The sequence below is a fragment of the Eutrigla gurnardus genome (assembly GCF_963514095.1).
Source record: "Eutrigla gurnardus genome assembly, chromosome: 15".
In the NCBI taxonomy this organism is placed as follows: Eukaryota; Metazoa; Chordata; class Actinopteri; order Perciformes; family Triglidae; genus Eutrigla; species Eutrigla gurnardus.
Genome location: NC_139938.1, coordinates 6,150,015 through 6,169,737, shown reverse-complemented (window position 1 = coordinate 6,169,737; position 19,723 = coordinate 6,150,015). Strand labels below are relative to the sequence as shown.

Genomic DNA, 19,723 nt, shown 5'->3' with positions numbered 1-19,723 from the left:
TCTTGATCCAGTTCACTGCTGCCAAAGAGTGTGACATGCGCAACAGTACACTTCCGGACTGTGAGACAAGCGGTACAGTGAACATACGGCAGTCCTCTTGCCGACATTTACTCTTTGACGACGTAACACCGGATAGGCTACAAACCCGGAAACTGTGACGTTTTCAAGCTAGCTGCTTGTGTATCAGGAGAAAGGCTTTCACATTTTTCAATTCATATTTGTTGAGAAGCCCTTTTTAAAGAGAAGACAGCTACGCTCCAGTTATATCAGTCACATATGAGCAAGAAGTTAACGTCTTCAGGGAGTAGTTGTCATTTTTCTGCTGTCAGCTGGACGATATCTTTGTTTATCGTCATATTATTTGTATATTTGTCAGCTGGCAGCAGTACAGTATGGACGGCGAGGCGGACGGCTTGGTGGCGGGTTCGGAGGACGCCGGTAGGAAACGCAGGGTGCACGGCATGCTGAAGCTCTACTACGGGATGAACGAGGAAGGAAAGGCCGCGGAGGAGGCGAAGTCCTTGGATCCCTGCGACATCAACGGGCCGCATTTCGACCCCGAGCATTTCCTTAACAAGGTGAGGATTGTTTCTACTGCGAGACGACTTAAACAAACCCCTCGGTCTGCAGCGCTGTGTACCATGAACGCTGTGTCAATATCGGTGATAGCTGAAACTACTTCGTATAGGCCCTAGAAACTTTTCTATGTGCTGTTGTTAAATAATAGATACTAGAATATAAATGAAAACAAGACCCAGAGGTCCCTTTGATGTAATGTGGAAGGGAAATATTTTGATAATATTTGAATGAACACCAGCAGTCAGTTTAAAGTGATGACAATCTACACAAGTCTCCTTCGACACCTGCAAAAAACAAAGCATTTTAATCCATTTGATATGAGATTACAGGATTAATGCTAAATTATTGGGACTATAAATAGATTCTCATCACCAAACAATGCATGAATGAGCCAGTACTCCACTGCCATTGCGTCTCATGGAAATGGCCCAGAAAAAGTGTATATTTTAACCACATAATAAGACAAATCACCAATAAACATACAGTAACTTATGTTCTCTACATGCATTACATACTTCTCTTGTGGTTGAATGGTAGTGATTGAATGGACACACTGCAGGCAGCAGATGATAATTTAACACCGCTTTGGTTACATCTGTTATGAAGAAAGCTGCTTTATGAATAAGAAAGATCTACTCGATAGTGTGCCATTTGAGTTTGTGTGTTAGATGTAATGTTTTTGAGTGTAATTGTGACCGTTTTGTGTCCAAATGCAGCTGAGGAAGGAGTGCTCTCTTGCAGAGTTGATGGACCAGGAGACCTGCATGGTTAAGCAGATCCGCTCTTTGGACAGTGACATGCAGACGCTGGTGTATGAAAACTACAACAAGTTCATATCTGCTACAGGTGAGGGAACGTCTCGCTCACTGTTACTGTTGAAACGTTGTCAGACTTTGTTGCGTCGTCCACATGTGGATAGCCGATCCATCTTTCCATGTTTGTTTTCCCAGACACCATAAGAAAGATGAAGAATGATTTCAAAAAGATGGAGGATGAAATGGATTGCCTGTCCGCCAACATGTCGGCAATCACTGATTTCAGTGCTCGTATCAGTGGTACTCTTCAAGACCAGCACACACAGATTACAAAACTCTCAGGTGAGAGCTAAACTGGCAGTTCGTTGTGTTGAGTTACTTGATTGGACTTCAAGGTGGTTATTTTCATTATTTTTGTCTTTTTGTCCACCCTAGGGGTTCACACTCTGTTAAGGAAGCTGCAGTTTCTGTTTGAACTGCCTGCCAGATTGAATAAGTGTCTGGAGCTGCAGGCCTACGCTCAGGCGGTGAGATCCCACCGCCGTGCCCGTTGTGTGCTGCAGCAGTACAGCCACCTGCCGTCCTTCAAGGGGATCCAGGACGACTGTCACGCCATCATGGACCAGCTCGCACAGGAGCTTCGACAGAAGTTCAGGTGGGAATCTCCCAAGTTATATTCAGAGTAGAGACGCCACTGTGAGGGAACATGCCACTTAAAACTCACATTTACTGCCGACAAGAAATGTGACTTATATGAACATGATTAAATATGTATAATATATAAAATGACAAATACTAATTTTCCCCTGATTTCCCTGACACTAATATTGCCAAGTTGCTGCATTGTATTTGCAAACATTCATGCTGCTCAACTAAACATTTGCCAAATGTTTTGTCATTATTGAATATTGTGCCTGCCTGTACAAAAACAATTTCAACATGTTTAACAGATGTATGTATTTTCTGTAGATCAACTCTTTCTACCTGTTTTGCTCTTGTCTTAAAGGGATGGGGGCTCAAGCGCTAAAGATTTATCGGAGTGTGTGGAGCTGCTGCTGCAGTTGGATGAGCCAGCGGAGGAGCTGTGTGATAAATTCCTGAGCCATGCGCGGTCTCGACTTGAGTCGGACCTCCAGGGTCTGGAAGCAGAGATAAAACCCTACCCGTCTGCCACTGCCATGAAAGATGCATCTGCACGCAGGTTGTCATCTGCTGCAGCCGCTGGATCTCCAGCTGATAACTCCCCTAAATTGAGCGCTATCCCTTCTCCCACCTCAAACACTGACATCCTGGAATTTATTGACAGAGGTTGCAATGAATTTGTCAGCAGCTTATGTTTAGTGATAACATCCTATCAGGAACTTTTTATCAACCACGCTCAGACAGCTGAGCTTGCATCCAAAAATATTCCTCAGATGGCAAATGGAAAGTTGAACGGCTTTGTGGATGATCTGGCGACTCGGTATTTCTCGCTTGTGGAGCGAAGGATACAAGAGGAGAAAGGGGTCGGAGATAACTCCCTCCTGGTCCGCGCGCTCGACCGCTTCCACCGCAGACTTCAGGCGGTGGCCAAACTACTGCCAGGCTCTGGCGTGCCGAACAAGGGCACTGAGATTGTGACACGGGCAGCAACGGAGCGAGTCAAGCAGTACCTCTGTGCCCTGCAGAGCTTCTACATGGACAGCTTGACAGACGTGAGGCAGGCCCTGGCGACCCCTCGGCTCTCCGTGGCTGTTGCTTCCGTGGCTGGAGGCGGGGCTCATCTAGGGGGGCCGGCCTCCGGCAGAGACGCTCCGAACAGCCTGCCCGAGTTACTCTCATCTCTGTCGGCCTCTATTCTCAATCAGATTAAGTCGGTGTTGGCATCGGTGCATCTCTTCACAGCTAAGGACATTACATTCTCCAACAAGCCCTACTTCAAGGTGAATCGTTTCTTCCTGTTTATTTGCCAGGAAACAGTTTGCCCCAGAAAATAATGTCCTACTTTGTCCCTTAGTGAGAGTGACAGCTGTTTCTGTCTGTCTTCTCCTCGTAGGGTGAATTCTGCAGCCAGGGTGTACGTGAGAGCCTGGTGGTGAGCTTTATCAAGTTTGTGTGCCAGTCTTCTCGCCAGTTTTGTGAGAGTGCAGGAGACAAGGGAGGTTCCACTCCTCCGGCCCTTCTCTTGCTGCTGTCTCGTCTCTGCTTGGACTATGAGACCTCGACTATCTCCTACATTCTCACTCTCACAGATGAACAGTTCCTTGTGCAGGTAAATGGCTCGTCACCTGAGTAATATGACCATATTACATTACATATTCTAAAAATACATTATTTAACAGTATTTTTTAGTGCATCATGGCTGATAAATGTCAATTGCTGCTACTGAAATGTTTTTTATGTGTTTTTTAAGGTGCTTTTTTCTTAAAGTTGGCATATTTGACTCCCACAAGGTGGCATCTTTCACTGGCAACTAAACTCGGGTCTTCTTCCTTTCTCAGCACCACAGTCCCGTAACACCCGTCACATCTTTGTGTACAGAAGCCAGGGAGGCGGCACAGAAACTGCTCAACCATTATGTGAAGGTAGGTTTTCACGCTTGAGATTTACTGTTACTTTTCTTACTGAGGGAAAAGAGAGACAGCAATGCAGGAAAATAAATCTGCAACCAACTGTTTTTTTTTTTTTCAGGTTCAGGGTTTGATTATCTCCCAAATGTTAAGAAAGAGCGTCGAAACCCGAGACTGGGTGAACACCATCGAGCCAAGGAACGTCCGTGCTGTGATGAAGAGAGTAGTAGAGGACACCACCTCCATTGATGTGCAGGTCACTTACGTCCTCATGTCCACTCATTATGCTGTCATCCCCGTGCACGAATAGGCCTTCTTATGAACCGTCTGTGCTCTACCACAGGTTGGGCTTTTGTATGAAGAAGGAGTGAGGAAAGCACACAGCAGTGACTCCAGCAAAAGGACGTTCTCGGTGTACAGCAGCTCGAGGCAGCAGACCCGCTACGCTGCCAGCTACACTCCGAGGTAAACAAGCTGCACATCGACTGTTGACAGGATGAAACACTGTAGTCCTCTAGTGGTGTTGAGTTTATTTGCTTTAATGACGGCTTTCTGCAACATTGACACCATATCATAGTTTATATAACATACATAGTTATTACATCAGACGTCTTGGACTTTCTATGGTGAGTCATTTCAGGTGAGATACAGGCAGCAAATCTGTACTTACTACTCACCGCAGGACAATTGTTACTTAATCTTTAATCATAATAAAAAGGTTGCTGTTTTAATTGTGGATTTACACAAGTGATCTATCTTTTGTCCGCCCGCAGTGCTCCCATGGATACTAATCTACTGAGCAACATACACAAGCTGTTTTCTGAGAGGATTGACATCTTCAGCTCGGTGGAGTTCAACAAGGTGGGTGCAAGTCTTTGTTATTCGTTACTGTAGTCTTCAGTGGAAAAAACACATCTCACCCACCCCTTCGCTGTCACAGGTCTCCGTAATGACGGGAATCATCAAAATCAGTTTAAAGACTTTCCTGGAGTGTGTCCGCCTGCGCACCTTCGGTCGCTACGGGCTGCAGCAGATCCAGGTGGACTGCCACTACCTGCAGATGTACCTGTGGCGCTTCGTCTCCGATGAGAACCTTGTACACTTCCTGCTGGATGAGATAGTGGGGAGCTCCGCCCACCGCTGCCTGGATCCCGCCCCGATGGAGCAGAGCGTGATCGAGGTCATCTGTGAACGAGGTTAAAGCTCAAAGTGCAGCACAGCCAGCGAGTCGTTCTCCAAACACCAGATCACAGATACAGACTGAATTACCATACACTCTGGAATTGTGCATCAAAAGTTAAAAACTCTGTTACATGATTACTGTTAAATTTTCCTTTTTCTGATCCAGATTCATACGATACTGTAAAAATGGCATATGGGTTGCACTTTTACTACTCTAAGAATATCTTCAAATCTTCCAACACTAAAGATCATGAAATCAACATTTGGCTAAAATGTGGTCAAGAAGAGTAAGTCATTGACTGACAGCTGCAATGCAAAGTGCACATGAGTACTTGGGTTTAATATTACAATAGTCATTGAGAAGAGGAAGCCCTCTCATATCCCCCATCTACAAAGATAGAAAGAATGAAGGAAACGTGTTTGATCTGAATACAGAAGATAAATAACTGAAGAGAAAAGTCGTGTCCGATGATAATCCTGTATTGTTTAATTCTGTTAGGGGTTTTATGCTGTGTGATTTGCGGTCTGAATGTCATCTGATTATGTAATCCGTGTCTAACACTAAATTACCTGCAGCTGATTTACTGTAACTGTTGCCTTCAGGTTAGTTGATTCTCTGTTTTCTGTGCATGTCTCCCACAGATAATCAGTATGTCTAGGAATGGTTTAAATGTGTACGTCTATAATAAAAGTGTGAATGTGAGAATCAAAATAGGTCTTCTTCCTTTACAAAACCAATTGAAACAGGCAAATTTAAAATTAGAGACCATCATGCAGTGGGATAACACCAGCTGTGACGTCAAATCGTAAAGTTGGGGAGCCAATGAACCCAAACCCACTTCCTCCTGTTCTGGTGCCTTTGATCCGATGTACAGTAGGTATCATTTATCATGATTAATGATATACAGACTTGACTTGTAATACATTATTTTTATTATATACCAACCGCACAGTGTTGTGGCTGGATAGTAGACATTATATTGTAAATACAGTTTTAAAACATTTGATATAATTGAAAAGTTCTGTTCATGTGTGGGTTAGCTGAATCTGGATCACTCAATGTTACGGCTGACTCTTCCACCCATAGGTCTATACAGCAATATAAGCTACTCCACCCATGAGGTTTAGTATTAATATTACTTTAACCTTTTTCCTGACGGGTAAACATGTCACTATTCTTATATAATGCAAAAACAGGGAAATAAATCCATCTTTTATCAAAGTTATGAGGCCCAAATGTTGCTGCATGATTTTAACTTGTCTTTATAAAAGTCGTTTTTAGAAGTCCTGTAACGAGATATCGATGTAATTCAGGTGTATTTCACAACAACGTCCGCAGCCATAGATACCACGCTGTTGTGTGCCCTGTCGCCACCTGACGAGCTCATTTGATTGGCTAAGCCCTATTCTCCACCCTCTTCTGATGACCGCGGAGGGATCTGATTGGCTGAGAGAGGTTTCGTGCCGTTCAACGTATCTCGGGGGGCGTTTCCGTCTGCGGGCTGCTGGATGGATGCATTGGTCGTTAACAGCCTCATCTACACCTCCGTTTACACCGGTAAGACGCTGTATTTACTGTGTTACAAGACACGCAACCTTTCGCTCTTTAAACACGCGTTTGTTTTCCCGCAGAGCCGATGTTTCCCTCGCGCTCAGGTCTTTGTAGCATCCGCAGGTAACGAGACAGGAACTAACGTTCAACGTTAGCTCGTGTCACGTTTCATAGTAGAAATGCAGCTGCATGGACACACAGGTACAAACACACCTGGGTGTCTGCTTATGACAGCAGGAGCTCCGATACAACACGAGAATACAACAGCTCATCTACATCAGCTCAAAGAATGGAAAAAATCGACTCATCTAAAGAGCATTTGAACATGTGTTTTTGTTCACATATAGTTGAATCTCTTGCTCTTATTTATTGTTGTTGTTGTTGTTGTTGTTGTTGTTGTTGTTGTTGTTGTTGTTGTTATTATTATTATCATTACTATTATTTCTGCACCAGTCGTCCATTTGTGATGGAATTTCCTTGACGTCCTCTGTATGAAAAAACAAAGAGTATGTAAAAAAGACTGCAAGTTAAAGTTATCTATTTAATATTTGTAAAATGTATGTGTTTTATTGCATCCACATGCAATTAAAGTATCAACGTTGAATAGTGATTTTTTTTATTATTATTATTATTATTATTATTATTAGTAAGCTGGTTGAGTGAAGTGACTGTAAACTATTTTACAGCCTGTTGGGTATTTTTCACTTTCCTGGTAGAACTTTCTTACAGTTTGGTAACATCAACATCATGTAAACTCCAAACTGAGGAGGCCTAATTAATTGTTAATCATGGCTTTTAATCTGTAATAATGCCTCATGTTACATTATGTACAGTTTAGCATGTCTTGTATGTAAAATCAAAGTCACTGGTAACTGTAGCTGTTATGCTAATTAATGTAGTGCAGTTTAAAAAGTATGAAAGTTGAAATAACTTAGTAAAGTACTAACACTTCAAGGTTAAGTAAAGAACTTGTACTGTAAATACTAAAACTGCTATTAACACGGATGTTTAGCTTGTGTAGCAAATGAAAGTTCACGCTTATGAGAACACTCTGTTTATTTTACTGGCATTGCATTCTACTAACGTCTCATTTCTCTCTCAAATATCTTTATTTTGACTGAAATCTCTCTATCTTAATGTTTTAACAGCAGACCAATAATGAGGCCAAACAGTCAACCCCTCAAACACAGATCCTCACATGACACGGAGAGGGAATTTGGAGGAACTCTGGGTGAGTTGCAGCAGACCACCTGACCCAGGCGTCATGACGATACGTCCACCTTCATCTCATTTACCTCTCGCCCTTCAACTCCACACTGTGGACACGTTTCCTCCTTATTCTGTCATTCTATTCGCTCTTGTCACTTGTGTGCCGCTTGTTCACACTTCTTCTGTTGGCAAATTGTGAGTGCTGAATTACATTTTTATTACACTGTGTTGCTCACAGTTCTGTACAAACTACTGTACATCAGAGGTGAACCTGAAATGAAATCACATAGAGCTGCAAGTATTTCTCAGTGAACAAAATAACTTTATGAAAGGAAGATGTAAACATCAGTGAAGATGACAGCCGGCATACTAAAAGTGAATTAATGCTTATGTACTATTTATGATAAACAGAAACTGTGATGATATTTGTTCTTTTATTAAATCACAAAACTGCTGCCACAACAGAAATAATAAGATGACAAAATCATGCTGCAGTAAAGATCTCAGCATGAACTCCATCAACACAAGACTGTTCATTACAGCGCCAATTAAGGATCATCACAGACACCCAAGTACAGTGTGTCGTGGTGAAATGAAATGATACATCACAGCATCTTTGGTCGTGCATGTGAGCACATTAGTGGAGCTCCCTGCTGTGTTCCTTAAATTGAGCGTCACATCCAATTTGCTCTCTGTTTGCTTCTAAAGTTAAATAAAGTTGCACGTAAAGCAGCAACGCTCTCTGCAGACATGCAGGTGTGACGGTACTGAAGGGGACCACGCGTTTTGGATGGCTAAACTAACTTTGTTGCTACTACGCGGTTATTCGGCATGCTTAATTATTCACAGTTAACACACATTCATTACACTATATTAATCTGGTGATTTAGATCGACTCACTCAGCTTCATCATTTGCTGCTTCGTTGCTTCTGACTGCTTTACCTGTAATCGTCTCTCAGGTGCCTTGTGCATACCCGTCCTCCTCCCGTTGACGGTGCTGTTCCTGATCTCCGTTTGTCGGTCCCCGGAGGCCAGTGTGCTCCAGTGGCCTCCTGCCCTCCCCTCCACTGACCAGCTATGGGACCCTCTGGCCCTCTCGCTCCTGCTGGCCTGGATCGCTCTGCACGCCCTCCTCTACGTGATGCCATTAGGAAAGGTGTGACTCAAGGTTAAACTTACATTAAAACCAGCTGAATGGATGATGAACACACCAATAAGCTGCTGCATCAGCAGAAAAAACGGCGACTTAGATGACGTAGAAGCTCCTGTTGTGTGTTAAGAAGATTGATACCACTCATATCGCTCTGCCATTATAAGGCTAGGGCCATCAGCCAGTTAGCTTAGCTTAGCATAAAGACTGGAAACGGAGGTAAACAGCCAGCTTGGTTGTTCAAAGATTACATCCCCAAACAGCACATCTAAAGCTGATTAATTAACATTAACATTTAATTCTGCTTGTTTATTTCTGTACAAACACCGGAGAGTAAAAACAAACGGTGATTAATAATGAATCTAATAATTAGTGAGCCTTAGAGGTGCTGGTAGATGGATAATGCCTTTAATTAGGGCCAGGCTAGCTGTGTCCCCTGTTTCCAGTCTTTATGCTAAGCTAAGCTAACCACTGCTGGCGGGGGCTTCATATTTAACAAACGTGATATTGATCTTCATGCAAGAAAGCAAATTAGTGTCAAAGCAACATGTCCATATTTATCTGTGGCATGTTCAAATGTAGGGGCTGCACGGTGGTGTAGTGGGTAGCACTCTCGCCTCACAGCAAGAGGGTCCTCGGTTCGATCCCCGGGTCAGCCCGGGTTCCTTCTGTGTGGAGTTTGTTCTCCCCGTGTAAGCGTGGGTTCTCTCCGGGTTCTCCGGCTTCCTCCCACAGTCCAAAGACATGCAGGATGGGGATAGGTTCATTGATGACTATAAATAGCCCGTAGGTGTGAATGTGAGCGTGAATGGTTGTTTGTCTCTACATGTCGGCCCTGTGATAGACTGGCGTCCTGTCCAGGTGTACCCTGCCTTCGCCCAATGACAGCTGGAGTCGCCCAATGACAGCTGGGATCGGCTCCCCCCGCGACCCTGAATACAGGATAAGCGGTAGAAAATGGATGGATGGATGGATGTTCAAATGTAGTTTAATATGGGCACAAGCTGAAAAAATGAAAGGAGCATCATAAAGTTGACAAACTAACTAATGACTAGGATTGGGCTAATTGATTTAATCGATTGCATTAAATAGGTCATATTGGGATAATCGTAAATATCATTACAAGGTATTTGAAAAAGCTGTCTAGCTCCCCATCATGGTCGAGACGTGAAAAATAGAGGCTGATTTAAAGAATAGAGGGAACAAAAAAATGTTTTGCTATCATTAGCCACCATATGTTATACCAGACAAAGAGAGACTGGGCAATGGTGCAATTAATTGTTTATGAATCAATGAATTGCATTTGTTACAGGAGTTATATGATATTTCTTCTTCCCAAGGTTACATAATCCCATTTGGAAGTTTTTATCTTTACATACATGTGTGTAAAGAGGCTTAAAAAGTGGGACACAATTTCTAATGTTATTTGTGATTTTGCATTTATTTGCCATACTATAATATATATCAATATGTTGAAAAATGTTCTTACTAATTTCAGCCCTATCACTCAGCTGTAGAATGATAGTATATCATATACACGAAATACTACATCGGCTACACAAATTGCATTGCAAATTGTTTGATGTGTTCAAATTCTAAATGAGTGTATTTACCTGCAGGTGTCTGAGGGATTAGCGCTAAGGGATGGAACGCGGCTCAAGTATCCCATAAATGGTATTTATATTACTCTTCATTAAAAACGTAGGAAGTGCAACATATCATATGTTTGGTTTGTAATGATTATGTATTTTAGTGTGTAATATGCATATGTTAAAGGCGCAGATTTATTCATATTTTAAGTGTGATTTTCTGTTGATTGTACTGTATATCAACATAAAGTAATATCATGATTGCTTAAAGATCACAATTTTGCTTTAATTTGGATCTAAAAGTCTTTGTTGTTTCTTTATGTATCTTTTTGTCCCCCCCCCCCCCCCCCCCCTGCCTGATCTGACTTGGAGCTAAAGCTTACTTAAGTTAAACTATCTCAAGTTCCATCTCTTCCAACTTTTTTTATACCCGCCTGTGTCTGGTCTGCTTATCTCTTTCCCCCGGGCTACAACATCTACTTTTGTTTGTTTCTCTCCCTCAGGTTTTCACAGCCTGTGCGTCAGCGGCGTGTTGATGATGTTGTTGCTGGGGCTCGGGGCTCCTCTGGGGTATCTGTTTGAGCTGCTGTTACCTCTGGCAGTGTGTGCAATAGCAGTGTCGTCCCTGCTCTCCGTCTACCTCTACATCCGCTCATTCTGGGTTCCTTCTCATGCCCTCGCTTTGGGGGGCAACACAGGTGAGAGTTACCGGTGGAGGAAACCACCTTATAATGCTATTTTAAAACAGTCGCTGCTGATGTACTGTGCAAATGTGGGCCTCTTTTTATTCTCCGGTAAAGGATTTTGTTATTCCTGTGGGTAATATCATTTTTTTTGTGGGTAACGGCCGAGCCTTTCAGGAGCCTGCAGGCGTCCAGTGAACACTTGTTTGAATAAGCTGACCCTGCTACACCGACTACGCTGTGTGCTTTGCTGCATCTGAAGGCAGAAACCTTCGAGCATCCAGCATGGTGATTCAGCTTCTGCTCCCCGATGATAACATGCAGCTCGCTTTCTTAAGACAAAATGAGTCAGGCTACAGCGCCATGTTGTTTCCAGTGCCTTGCTATAGAGTCAAACATCTTCGTGATTTGGTTGACATGAAATAAATGTAGTTAATGTGTTACATAACTACGTGCATGTATGATGTTCAGGCAAAGTAAAATGGCTAAAGAGATGGATGGCAACGAGATACCATGTTGCTATATAGCTGCAAAAGTCCATGCAAAGAGAGTGGGATCCGTAACTGCCTCTTGACTCTTTGTTTGGTGCTAATTAGCTAAATTAGCATGATAGCATTAGCACCTTAAACGAATGGTGAGCATGGTAAACATAATAGCTGCTAAACATAAGTATTTTAGTGTTGTCATTGTGAGCATGTTAAGATGCTGACGACGTTAGCATGTAGCTCAAAGCACCGCCGGGCCCACAGAGCTGCTAGCATGGCTGTCGAAGACACGGGGGGCTTCACTTGAATGATTGTTGTACCAATATTCTCAGTCCACCATGACGGTTCCTCTGTCTATATACAAACAGCCAGAAGCAACACATTCTTGCTCCTTTTCTGGGTGTTGCAAAAGGCATTTGGGGAATTGTAGGAAAATGCTGAAATTAAAGTAAAGAAAGCTGAGATGCAAGTGAATGTGGCGCCAAAAGATCAACATCGGTCTTTTTGTCCCTGCAGACATTTTACCTGCACCTTTGAACTCACACATCTAAATGGAATGCAGCCATCAATTAATGTTGTAGACAATTGTGCTTTTTCCTATTATGAAATGATACTGTGATGAAAAATACACATTAATGTGACGGCAGATTTGTCAACAACACAAGTCGCTGCTACACACAACACACTTGTGTCACAATGCACATAAACACATGGAATATAGATCATACACTCATGTATAAACGTTGAATTCACACGTTCACAAGTGCTTTAAATGATAATAAATGACACTTGTTAAATGAAGAGAACGATAAAACTAGATATATTAGTTTAAAAATGAGTTTAGTAAAATTAGATGTAAAAGTTTAGTCTGCGTTCAGTCTGCAGTTTGGCATTCTGAGCTTGTTCGCTCCTGAAGGCAACACCTCGAACTCTGGGTTCAGAATGTGTGTTGGGTCATTCATAATCTTCTCTGCAGCCCTGAGCACATATATTTCATAAAGGCTGAAAGGTAGTGAGTTCCTTCCTCCCTTCCATCTTCATGGCTATTCGTGTGCAAGCTTAGACTTAAGTGGAGCTGAAACGAAAAATGCCTCTCTGATCCATGCGCATATTTTTCATCTATTTAAGAATATGTACAAGAATCATATTTTATATCAAATTCCAATATTTTTTTCGTACTAATTTCAACCGATCATATCATGACATCCATCAGCAACTTCCGCTCTGCACCGAGCTAAAGAAGGTCGTGAGCTAATCTTTGAACAATCAAATTAAATTCCTCCCGACGTAACGTCTCGCCTGACGAACCTGTTTTCATACTCGATGACTCACTCAACTCATCATTTGATAAAACAAAATCATGAGTTGACTTTTTCCACTACGGTGTCCAAGCCTTCTCAAAAAATACATCTTCCATTGTAGCCTAGAGGATGAAAAGTGTTCGACATGCACATGCCATCGAAAACATCATTTTTTCAGTTTTCTTCACATTCACACGAAGACAGTGAGCATCACACAGTCTAACACACCCGCCCTGCAGACAGAATTCAGCTACTTGCTAATTAATTGATAGCTTTTACAGTCGATTATTAAAATAGCTACTCATGAAGTCAATCACAGGACATTATATTGATTGTATATACTGTAACTGCAGAAACACAGAATTACTTAATGTGTCTAATCCTCCTGTGGTTTCCCTTCATCCCTCTGTCCTGTCTAGGAAATCCCCTGTATGACTTCTTCATCGGACGGGAGCTAAATCCCCGGATTGGAAACTTTGACCTTAAATATTTCTGTGAGCTGAGACCGGGTCTGATTGGCTGGGTGAGTTAACCTGCAAGGGTGAATGATCAAATCAATTTCAAATCCAGATTAAAAGGTTTTGATCGAGACACTGGTGAAAAACTCAGTGACAAAATGTTATTTATTATTGTATTTACAGTACAGGATTATTTGTATCGCACTATTCATATAGAAGGCTAATCAAAGTGCTTTGCAGAGGCAGACACATACATTAATAGCAAAGACATTGGAATTTAATAAAAACAATGAAAGTACGATTTAAAAACAACACAAGTAGATGAAATAGCTAATGATTACATTGATCATAATAAGCTATCTTTTCAGTTTACGGGGAAGCTTCTTCATTCTGCTTCACCCTGCTTGGTCCTGATCCTGAACCCTGAGTAAACCCGTCTCATGTGACCTAAGGGGTCTGGATGCTTCATAGCGAGCAAGTAACTCTGAGATGTATTTAAGCCTTGAGACCATTCGATGCCTTGTAGACCAGTAACAGGATTTTAAAATATCTCCTTTTGCACACAGTAACTTAAGGACAGGTATGATATGGTCCATTTCCCTGGTGTTGGTCAGGAATCAGTAGCATTCTGCATGAGCTCCAGCTGTAAAGACACCATTACATTCATCTAACATACTGAAGACAGGTCAAACATTAGGAAGTGAAACTGACTGAGTTCAAGTGTTCTATTTTTCTCATAGAAAGAGGAAGTACAATACAATGTCATTTAAAAGCAAAATACCTAAAAGCAGCAAATATTACAACTCATGTGACATGATTCAAGTGTTTATTAAAACACAAAGCTGATATATCTAAATCTGTGGAGCGTGCTGCTTAAAACAAAATACTCTCTGAATAATTTAAGATGCACACTTGTTAATGTTAATTAACGCCGATGGTGATCTCTGTTGGAGAGCCCAACAAGGCCAACAGGTGGCGATGTTGCTCTCCCCTCATCTTCCATAATAATTTGCAGTCAGAATCAGTAACGTTCCTCCCTGATGACCTGACACAGTGAGACATTGTTGGAGGGCAGGCATCATTATGTCTTGAGTCGTTACACCAAAGGAGACAAAATATAGAAATCCCAGTGAGAATTTCAATTAAGGTTCCTAAATTTAAAACAATTCACTCCTCACAAAAAAGAAACAAACCTACATAGAGACAGACAGTAAATGGATTGGATCATACTGGAAATTGTCAATGTAATGAATCCTTTTTTATATTTTTATCTGCATTTATTTACAATATAAACAGTAAAACCTTTGCACATCTGAATGTTCAAAGGCAGGTGCGTGGGAGAGGACAGAAAAAGCTACCAACTGGCTACAGACAGTGCGTGGGAGATTTTTGCTTCCTATTGAACGTTTCAACGATGTACTTTTAACTTTCAATATCTTAATATTGCTGATAGTGGCATTTTAAGGGTTTTAAGTAGGATAAATAAACCCATAAAACAAGACATTTCCTAAGGTGTTCTGGTTAAAATGAGTGTAAATAGCTGTTGTCTGCGTAAGGAATGCTGTTCATTCCGCTGTGGCTTTCTTCGTGTTTTCCACTTCACCTGTTTTTCCTCTCAGGTGGTCATAAACCTCGGCATGCTGATGAAGGAAGTGGAGCTTCGCGGCTCCCCGTCACTCGCTATGATCCTGGTCAACAGTTTCCAGCTGCTGTATGTGGCAGATGCTCTGTGGAATGAAGTGAGGGGGCAAACAGTCAGCGATAAGTACTGAGATCTTTGCGACTATCGTGATCTTTTTTTCACTAAATTTCATGCACTGTTGTGTTGTGACAGGAGGCTGTTCTGACAACCATGGACATTGTGCACGATGGTTTTGGCTTCATGTTGGTCTTTGGGGACCTGGCCTGGGTTCCCTTCACATACGGTCTGCAGGCTGCCTTCCTGGTTGTGCACCCACAGGCCCTAAGTTCCCTCGGAGCAGCAACTATCATAGCTCTGAATGGTAATCGTGTGTGACCTCTGTAATATGTTGCGTGTGGCGCGGTCAAAGCTGGCGATGTCAACATGTGTCCCTTTGCCGTCAGGTATAGGATATTATATCTTCAGAAAATCCAACTCACAGAAGAACCAGTTCAGGCGAGACCCTGCACATCCAAGTGTTGCAAGTAAGTGATTTGAAAAGGAAAAAAAAAAAACCTCCCACTTTCACATCTCACTTCTAATTATGTGTTTCAACTCATGCTGTATATAACAGGATGAAGTGGGTGTTGATGTCTGAAGTGACTTGCACTCAGAAATGTCTATGTTTTCCCTGGCAGGACTAGAGACCATCGCCACAGCAACAGGGAAACGGCTGCTGGTGTCTGGCTGGTGGGGTCTCGTTCGTCATCCCAATTACCTGGGTGACCTCCTCATGGCCCTGGCGTGGTCCCTGCCATGTGGTAAGACAGCTTAAAAGCCTCTGCAGTCTACTCTGACGTAAGAAAACACAGAAAGCCATCGCTGGACAATGTGCATGAAGTCATAGATCAGAGACTCAGTGTTAATCACGTCCAGCCATATTTATCATTAGCAACAAAAATCGATGCGTTGGTCTTTTTAACAACATGATCGAAAACACATTAAAACACAGTTTTTAAAAACTGTACATGTAACTGTGTGGATCTTACTGTCACTACAACTTAAAATACAACCCAGTAGCCCAACAGTAAGTAGCAGTAAAGCTGGGTGGATGAGTCATCTAAATGTTTGGATCAAAGGCTTTAAGTGTGTAGTATTTAAGTGCATATTCAGTGAATATGTTAGGGTTGAAATTCTTCAACAATACACAAAACGATACACTCTATTCCCTGAACAAAACCTGAAACCTTAAATGTTTTGCAGCTGTTCAGAAACTTTGAACCTGCAATCATTTTTTTTTAGCCACTTGGGGGCAGGAGAAATTGAAATTGTGAGATAAATATTTGGTAATTTGTCACATCCAGTAGATGAGTAGCAACAGTAGCTTTCATTTGGAGTCATATTTGTGTTCACATGATGAGTATAAGTGAACTATTCATTCCCCTTTTATCTCTGTTTTGGTCTCCACCTCCAACAGCTGGTTTAGTTGTTAAGTCTACCATCAAAGTTTGTTTATAGCTGCTATGTTGCTTTAAGGACAGTTTTTTAATAGGTGCTTACTATTTAATAAATCTTCCATGGCAGTCTGTTATTATGACCGGCAACTTGGTTCATACATCATTTTAATGCTGTAATTTTTTCTTTGATGCCACTTTTACGAACAGATTTCGACCCCAGTGTGTCTAAAAAAATCCTGTGCATGTGTTGTTAAATACTCCAATATCTTCACCGGCTTAGTTCCGTCCTGTGTTGTCTGGTGCTGAGCAAATAGAGCGCAGTGGGTTTGTAGAGTTTTTCACTGAAAACTTTTCACTGCCTGATGTGACTGAAATCAACACTATGAGAACAATGAGACTGAAGCACGACAATAAATCTGCATGCTGGAAAATCGGCCTGAAAGGTGCTGAAAAGCTCAGGGGAACTATGACGTCATAATCATCTGTGGATTCATCCCTTCCGTATACAAGTAATCATGTGATTGTTGCCATGGAAATATTGATTTAATCGCTGTTTGAAATGAGGAACTACGACCAAAATAAGGCGAACAAAATGCAAATCTTTTTCCAGTACTCCGTGCCAAGTAGACATTTTGGTAGCTACCAAAAAAAGTGTTCGCTTCCCGTCCTTATTAGATAATTATACGGTGTTCGTGACGATGCAGAAGCAATAAAGGCAGAAACAATGTGTTGCCTTTGTTTCTTTGTAAGCTGCCTTATGTTCCCTTGAAAACTCACTTTCTAAAACCGTGGCTGTCAGACTTTTGTTACGGCTGACACATTCTGCTCATTATTCAAACTTTAGGTGACTCACTCGTGTGGCTGACTTTGTAATTGAGATGTACTGTGGTTTTTGCCTTCATCGCTGCCACAAAAGTCACAAACTGCTAAATGATGCACTCAAAAAAAAAAAAAAAAAAAAGAAAAGAAATATTCCAGACGTAAGAAAGCTCCAGTGACAAAGAGGAACATCCAGACCCTGTCTGAAAGACATTCTAATCCTCCAAAGAACACCATTAAGGCAAATCAACACTTGGAGCAATGTAAGCGTAATCAAACTGGTATTCACTGCTGGGCTCTTGTATAACACTATAATACTGCTATTTGCAGTGGAGTGTGAAAACTTGATTACAGCTTGTTTGATGCATCATTCACATCATGAAAAATGTCAAGAGAAAGGTGGGGTTTTTTAACCTTTTGAAGATAATTTTAAATGAATCATATTGTCTGTGATTCATGAATATGTTTTTCTTTGTCATCACGTTTCGTTTCCACCTGCTCACAGTGTGTATCTCTGTCTTTCCATTAGGATTCTCACATCTCCTGCCTTACTTCTATGTCATATATTTCACCGTCTTGCTGATTCACCGAGAGGCCCGTGACGAGAGACAGTGCCGGGCCAAATACGGACTGGCGTGGGACACCTACTGTCGGCGTGTCCCCTTCAGGATCTTCCCGTATATCTACTGAACAGGAGAGCAGGTGTTTGGAACGGGACCAAAACTGTCTCACAGTATCCTCGTGACTCGACCAGTCCACACGAACCTAGCAATATCTCTAAATCCATTTTCGGTTACACGGATCACAAAATGATATCTGGTGCTGCTGCCGTGTATCGGCCGGGAGCCTCACACTTTTAATCAGTCTCGATTCGTAAGGCTGCTGTTCAATTAAAAAATGCTTTTCTCCGGGTCACTATTTTTTAATTCACTGATTTCAATCAGACCAAGAGTACTCTTGGCTAAATGGCTAAAGCTGTGCTACGTCTGAAAACAGTGACCTTGTGATTCTTTTCATCTTCTGATGAGATGATGAGAAAATCTTATTTGAATGAGGAAATATAAACCTGGGAAAATGAAATACATTTCTATACAAACACCAGTGCCTTTTTAATGAAAAGACTGGATCACAGCATTCTTACCATGATGCTTTAATACTCTTTAATAAGTCTTCTTTTCTTTTTTAAGTGTGTGTATCTGTCAAATACATTTACAATAAACGAATACAAAATACTCTTTATCATGCATCCCAATTGCACGTGTTGAACGGACAGTGAATCTCTGTGAATATGGGGAAGCTCAAATGCTTGTACATGTGTATCTGTGTCTTTTCGATTCTTGGCTGCGTGCGTTTTTAATAACCCTTCAAACTGTCATCATCATCATCATCCTGCTGTTTTAAATGGATTCTCTTTCCACTATTCAGGTCTTAATGGCAGACGTTCTCTGAGCCTCTGGGCTTTTTTTCTGTCACGCTCCAACTTTCAATACACTCTGTTCCAAATTACTCCGCAAGAACAAAAAGTACGAGTAAATGAAAAATGGCCTCGATCCTCATTAGCAGCAGTGCTCCTTCTTAAAGCTGAATCAGAGCCGGTTGATTCACCGTGGAGGTGGCAGGTGGCCGTCGTGTTCAAGGGCCGGTGCGTCACCTTGAGGTGTTTCAATAGGTGCTTAAATTGCAGTAAGTGATTGTGTGGTTTATCTGAACTTTAAATAACACATTCTCTAAACGGGTGGTGCAAAATTATAATTATTATTATAATGTTCGATTATGTGCATTTATATTTCTCTCACATTGCATTGAGGTGTGCAACATACAGCTGACAGCTGTCTACACCTTCATTTTCACCTTTTAAGCCCATTTACAGCACAGTTGGCCCCTGGCCTTGCCCACACAACACTCTCCTGCAGCGATTCTGTGTTGTTTTTCATGCACTAAGTGCTAATTAGGAATGTGCTTTTATAATGCCGTGTTTGTCTACATGCTGGCTGGATTCATGCTGAATAAAACCATCATATTGGTATATATATACAGTATAGACGCAGAAGGTAATCAAATATGTTTACTTTAAGTGTTAGTACAGTTTTGAGGTAAGTGGAAGTAATGAATTATATTTACTCTTACTACATTAACAAACATGTACTTTTTTGGGGGTACTTTTTTGAAATATTAGTAATTTACTTAAATAGGCTTCTTTATGTCAGTATCGCTTCATTTGAAGTCTCGTCCATTACAGAGGTTTACAGAGGATTGCAAAACTCTATGTCAGTTTTTCATTTCTCAAATCTATCGTACTGGTATTTTCATAAATAACAGCTCTGGTTTTGATA

At 41.6% G+C, this 19,723-nt stretch overlaps 2 protein-coding genes across 2 annotated transcripts; both read left to right on the top strand.

Moving 5' to 3' along the window:
• The first annotated feature begins 177 nt into the window (after positions 1–177).
• Positions 178–5,774, top strand: vps51 (VPS51 subunit of GARP complex). Its single transcript, XM_084028669.1, has 11 exons — positions 178–578; positions 1,296–1,425; positions 1,530–1,676; positions 1,770–1,989; positions 2,341–3,256; positions 3,370–3,585; positions 3,815–3,898; positions 4,005–4,139; positions 4,227–4,348; positions 4,657–4,744; positions 4,824–5,774. The coding sequence occupies exons 1-11, from the start codon at positions 393–395 to the stop codon at positions 5,082–5,084; spliced, it is 2,505 nt and encodes an 834-aa protein (XP_083884795.1). The 5' UTR covers positions 178–392; the 3' UTR covers positions 5,085–5,774.
• A 782-nt stretch (positions 5,775–6,556) lies between these two features.
• tm7sf2 (transmembrane 7 superfamily member 2) lies at positions 6,557–18,621 on the top strand. Its single transcript, XM_084028973.1, has 11 exons — positions 6,557–6,623; positions 7,766–7,848; positions 8,787–8,983; positions 10,597–10,651; positions 11,070–11,264; positions 13,455–13,558; positions 15,113–15,232; positions 15,328–15,496; positions 15,579–15,659; positions 15,813–15,935; positions 17,920–18,621. The coding sequence occupies exons 2-11, from the start codon at positions 7,776–7,778 to the stop codon at positions 18,078–18,080; spliced, it is 1,278 nt and encodes a 425-aa protein (XP_083885099.1). The 5' UTR covers positions 6,557–6,623; positions 7,766–7,775; the 3' UTR covers positions 18,081–18,621.
• Positions 18,622–19,723: the final 1,102 nt, after the last annotated feature.

Bases quoted from the DNA above. Each gene is read 5' to 3' on its own strand.
- tm7sf2 (XM_084028973.1), top strand. From the start codon at position 7,776: ATGAGGCCAAACAGTCAACCCCTCAAACACAGATCCTCACATGACACG. The intron at 13,559-15,112 runs GTGAGTTAACCT...TTTTCCTCTCAG, and splicing joins GACCGGGTCTGATTGGCTGG to GTGGTCATAAACCTCGGCAT. The intron at 15,660-15,812 runs GTAAGTGATTTG...TTTCCCTGGCAG, and splicing joins TGCACATCCAAGTGTTGCAA to GACTAGAGACCATCGCCACA.
- vps51 (XM_084028669.1), top strand. From the start codon at position 393: ATGGACGGCGAGGCGGACGGCTTGGTGGCGGGTTCGGAGGACGCCGGT. The intron at 4,349-4,656 runs GTAAACAAGCTG...GTCCGCCCGCAG, and splicing joins GCTGCCAGCTACACTCCGAG to TGCTCCCATGGATACTAATC. The intron at 4,745-4,823 runs GTGGGTGCAAGT...TCGCTGTCACAG, and splicing joins GCTCGGTGGAGTTCAACAAG to GTCTCCGTAATGACGGGAAT.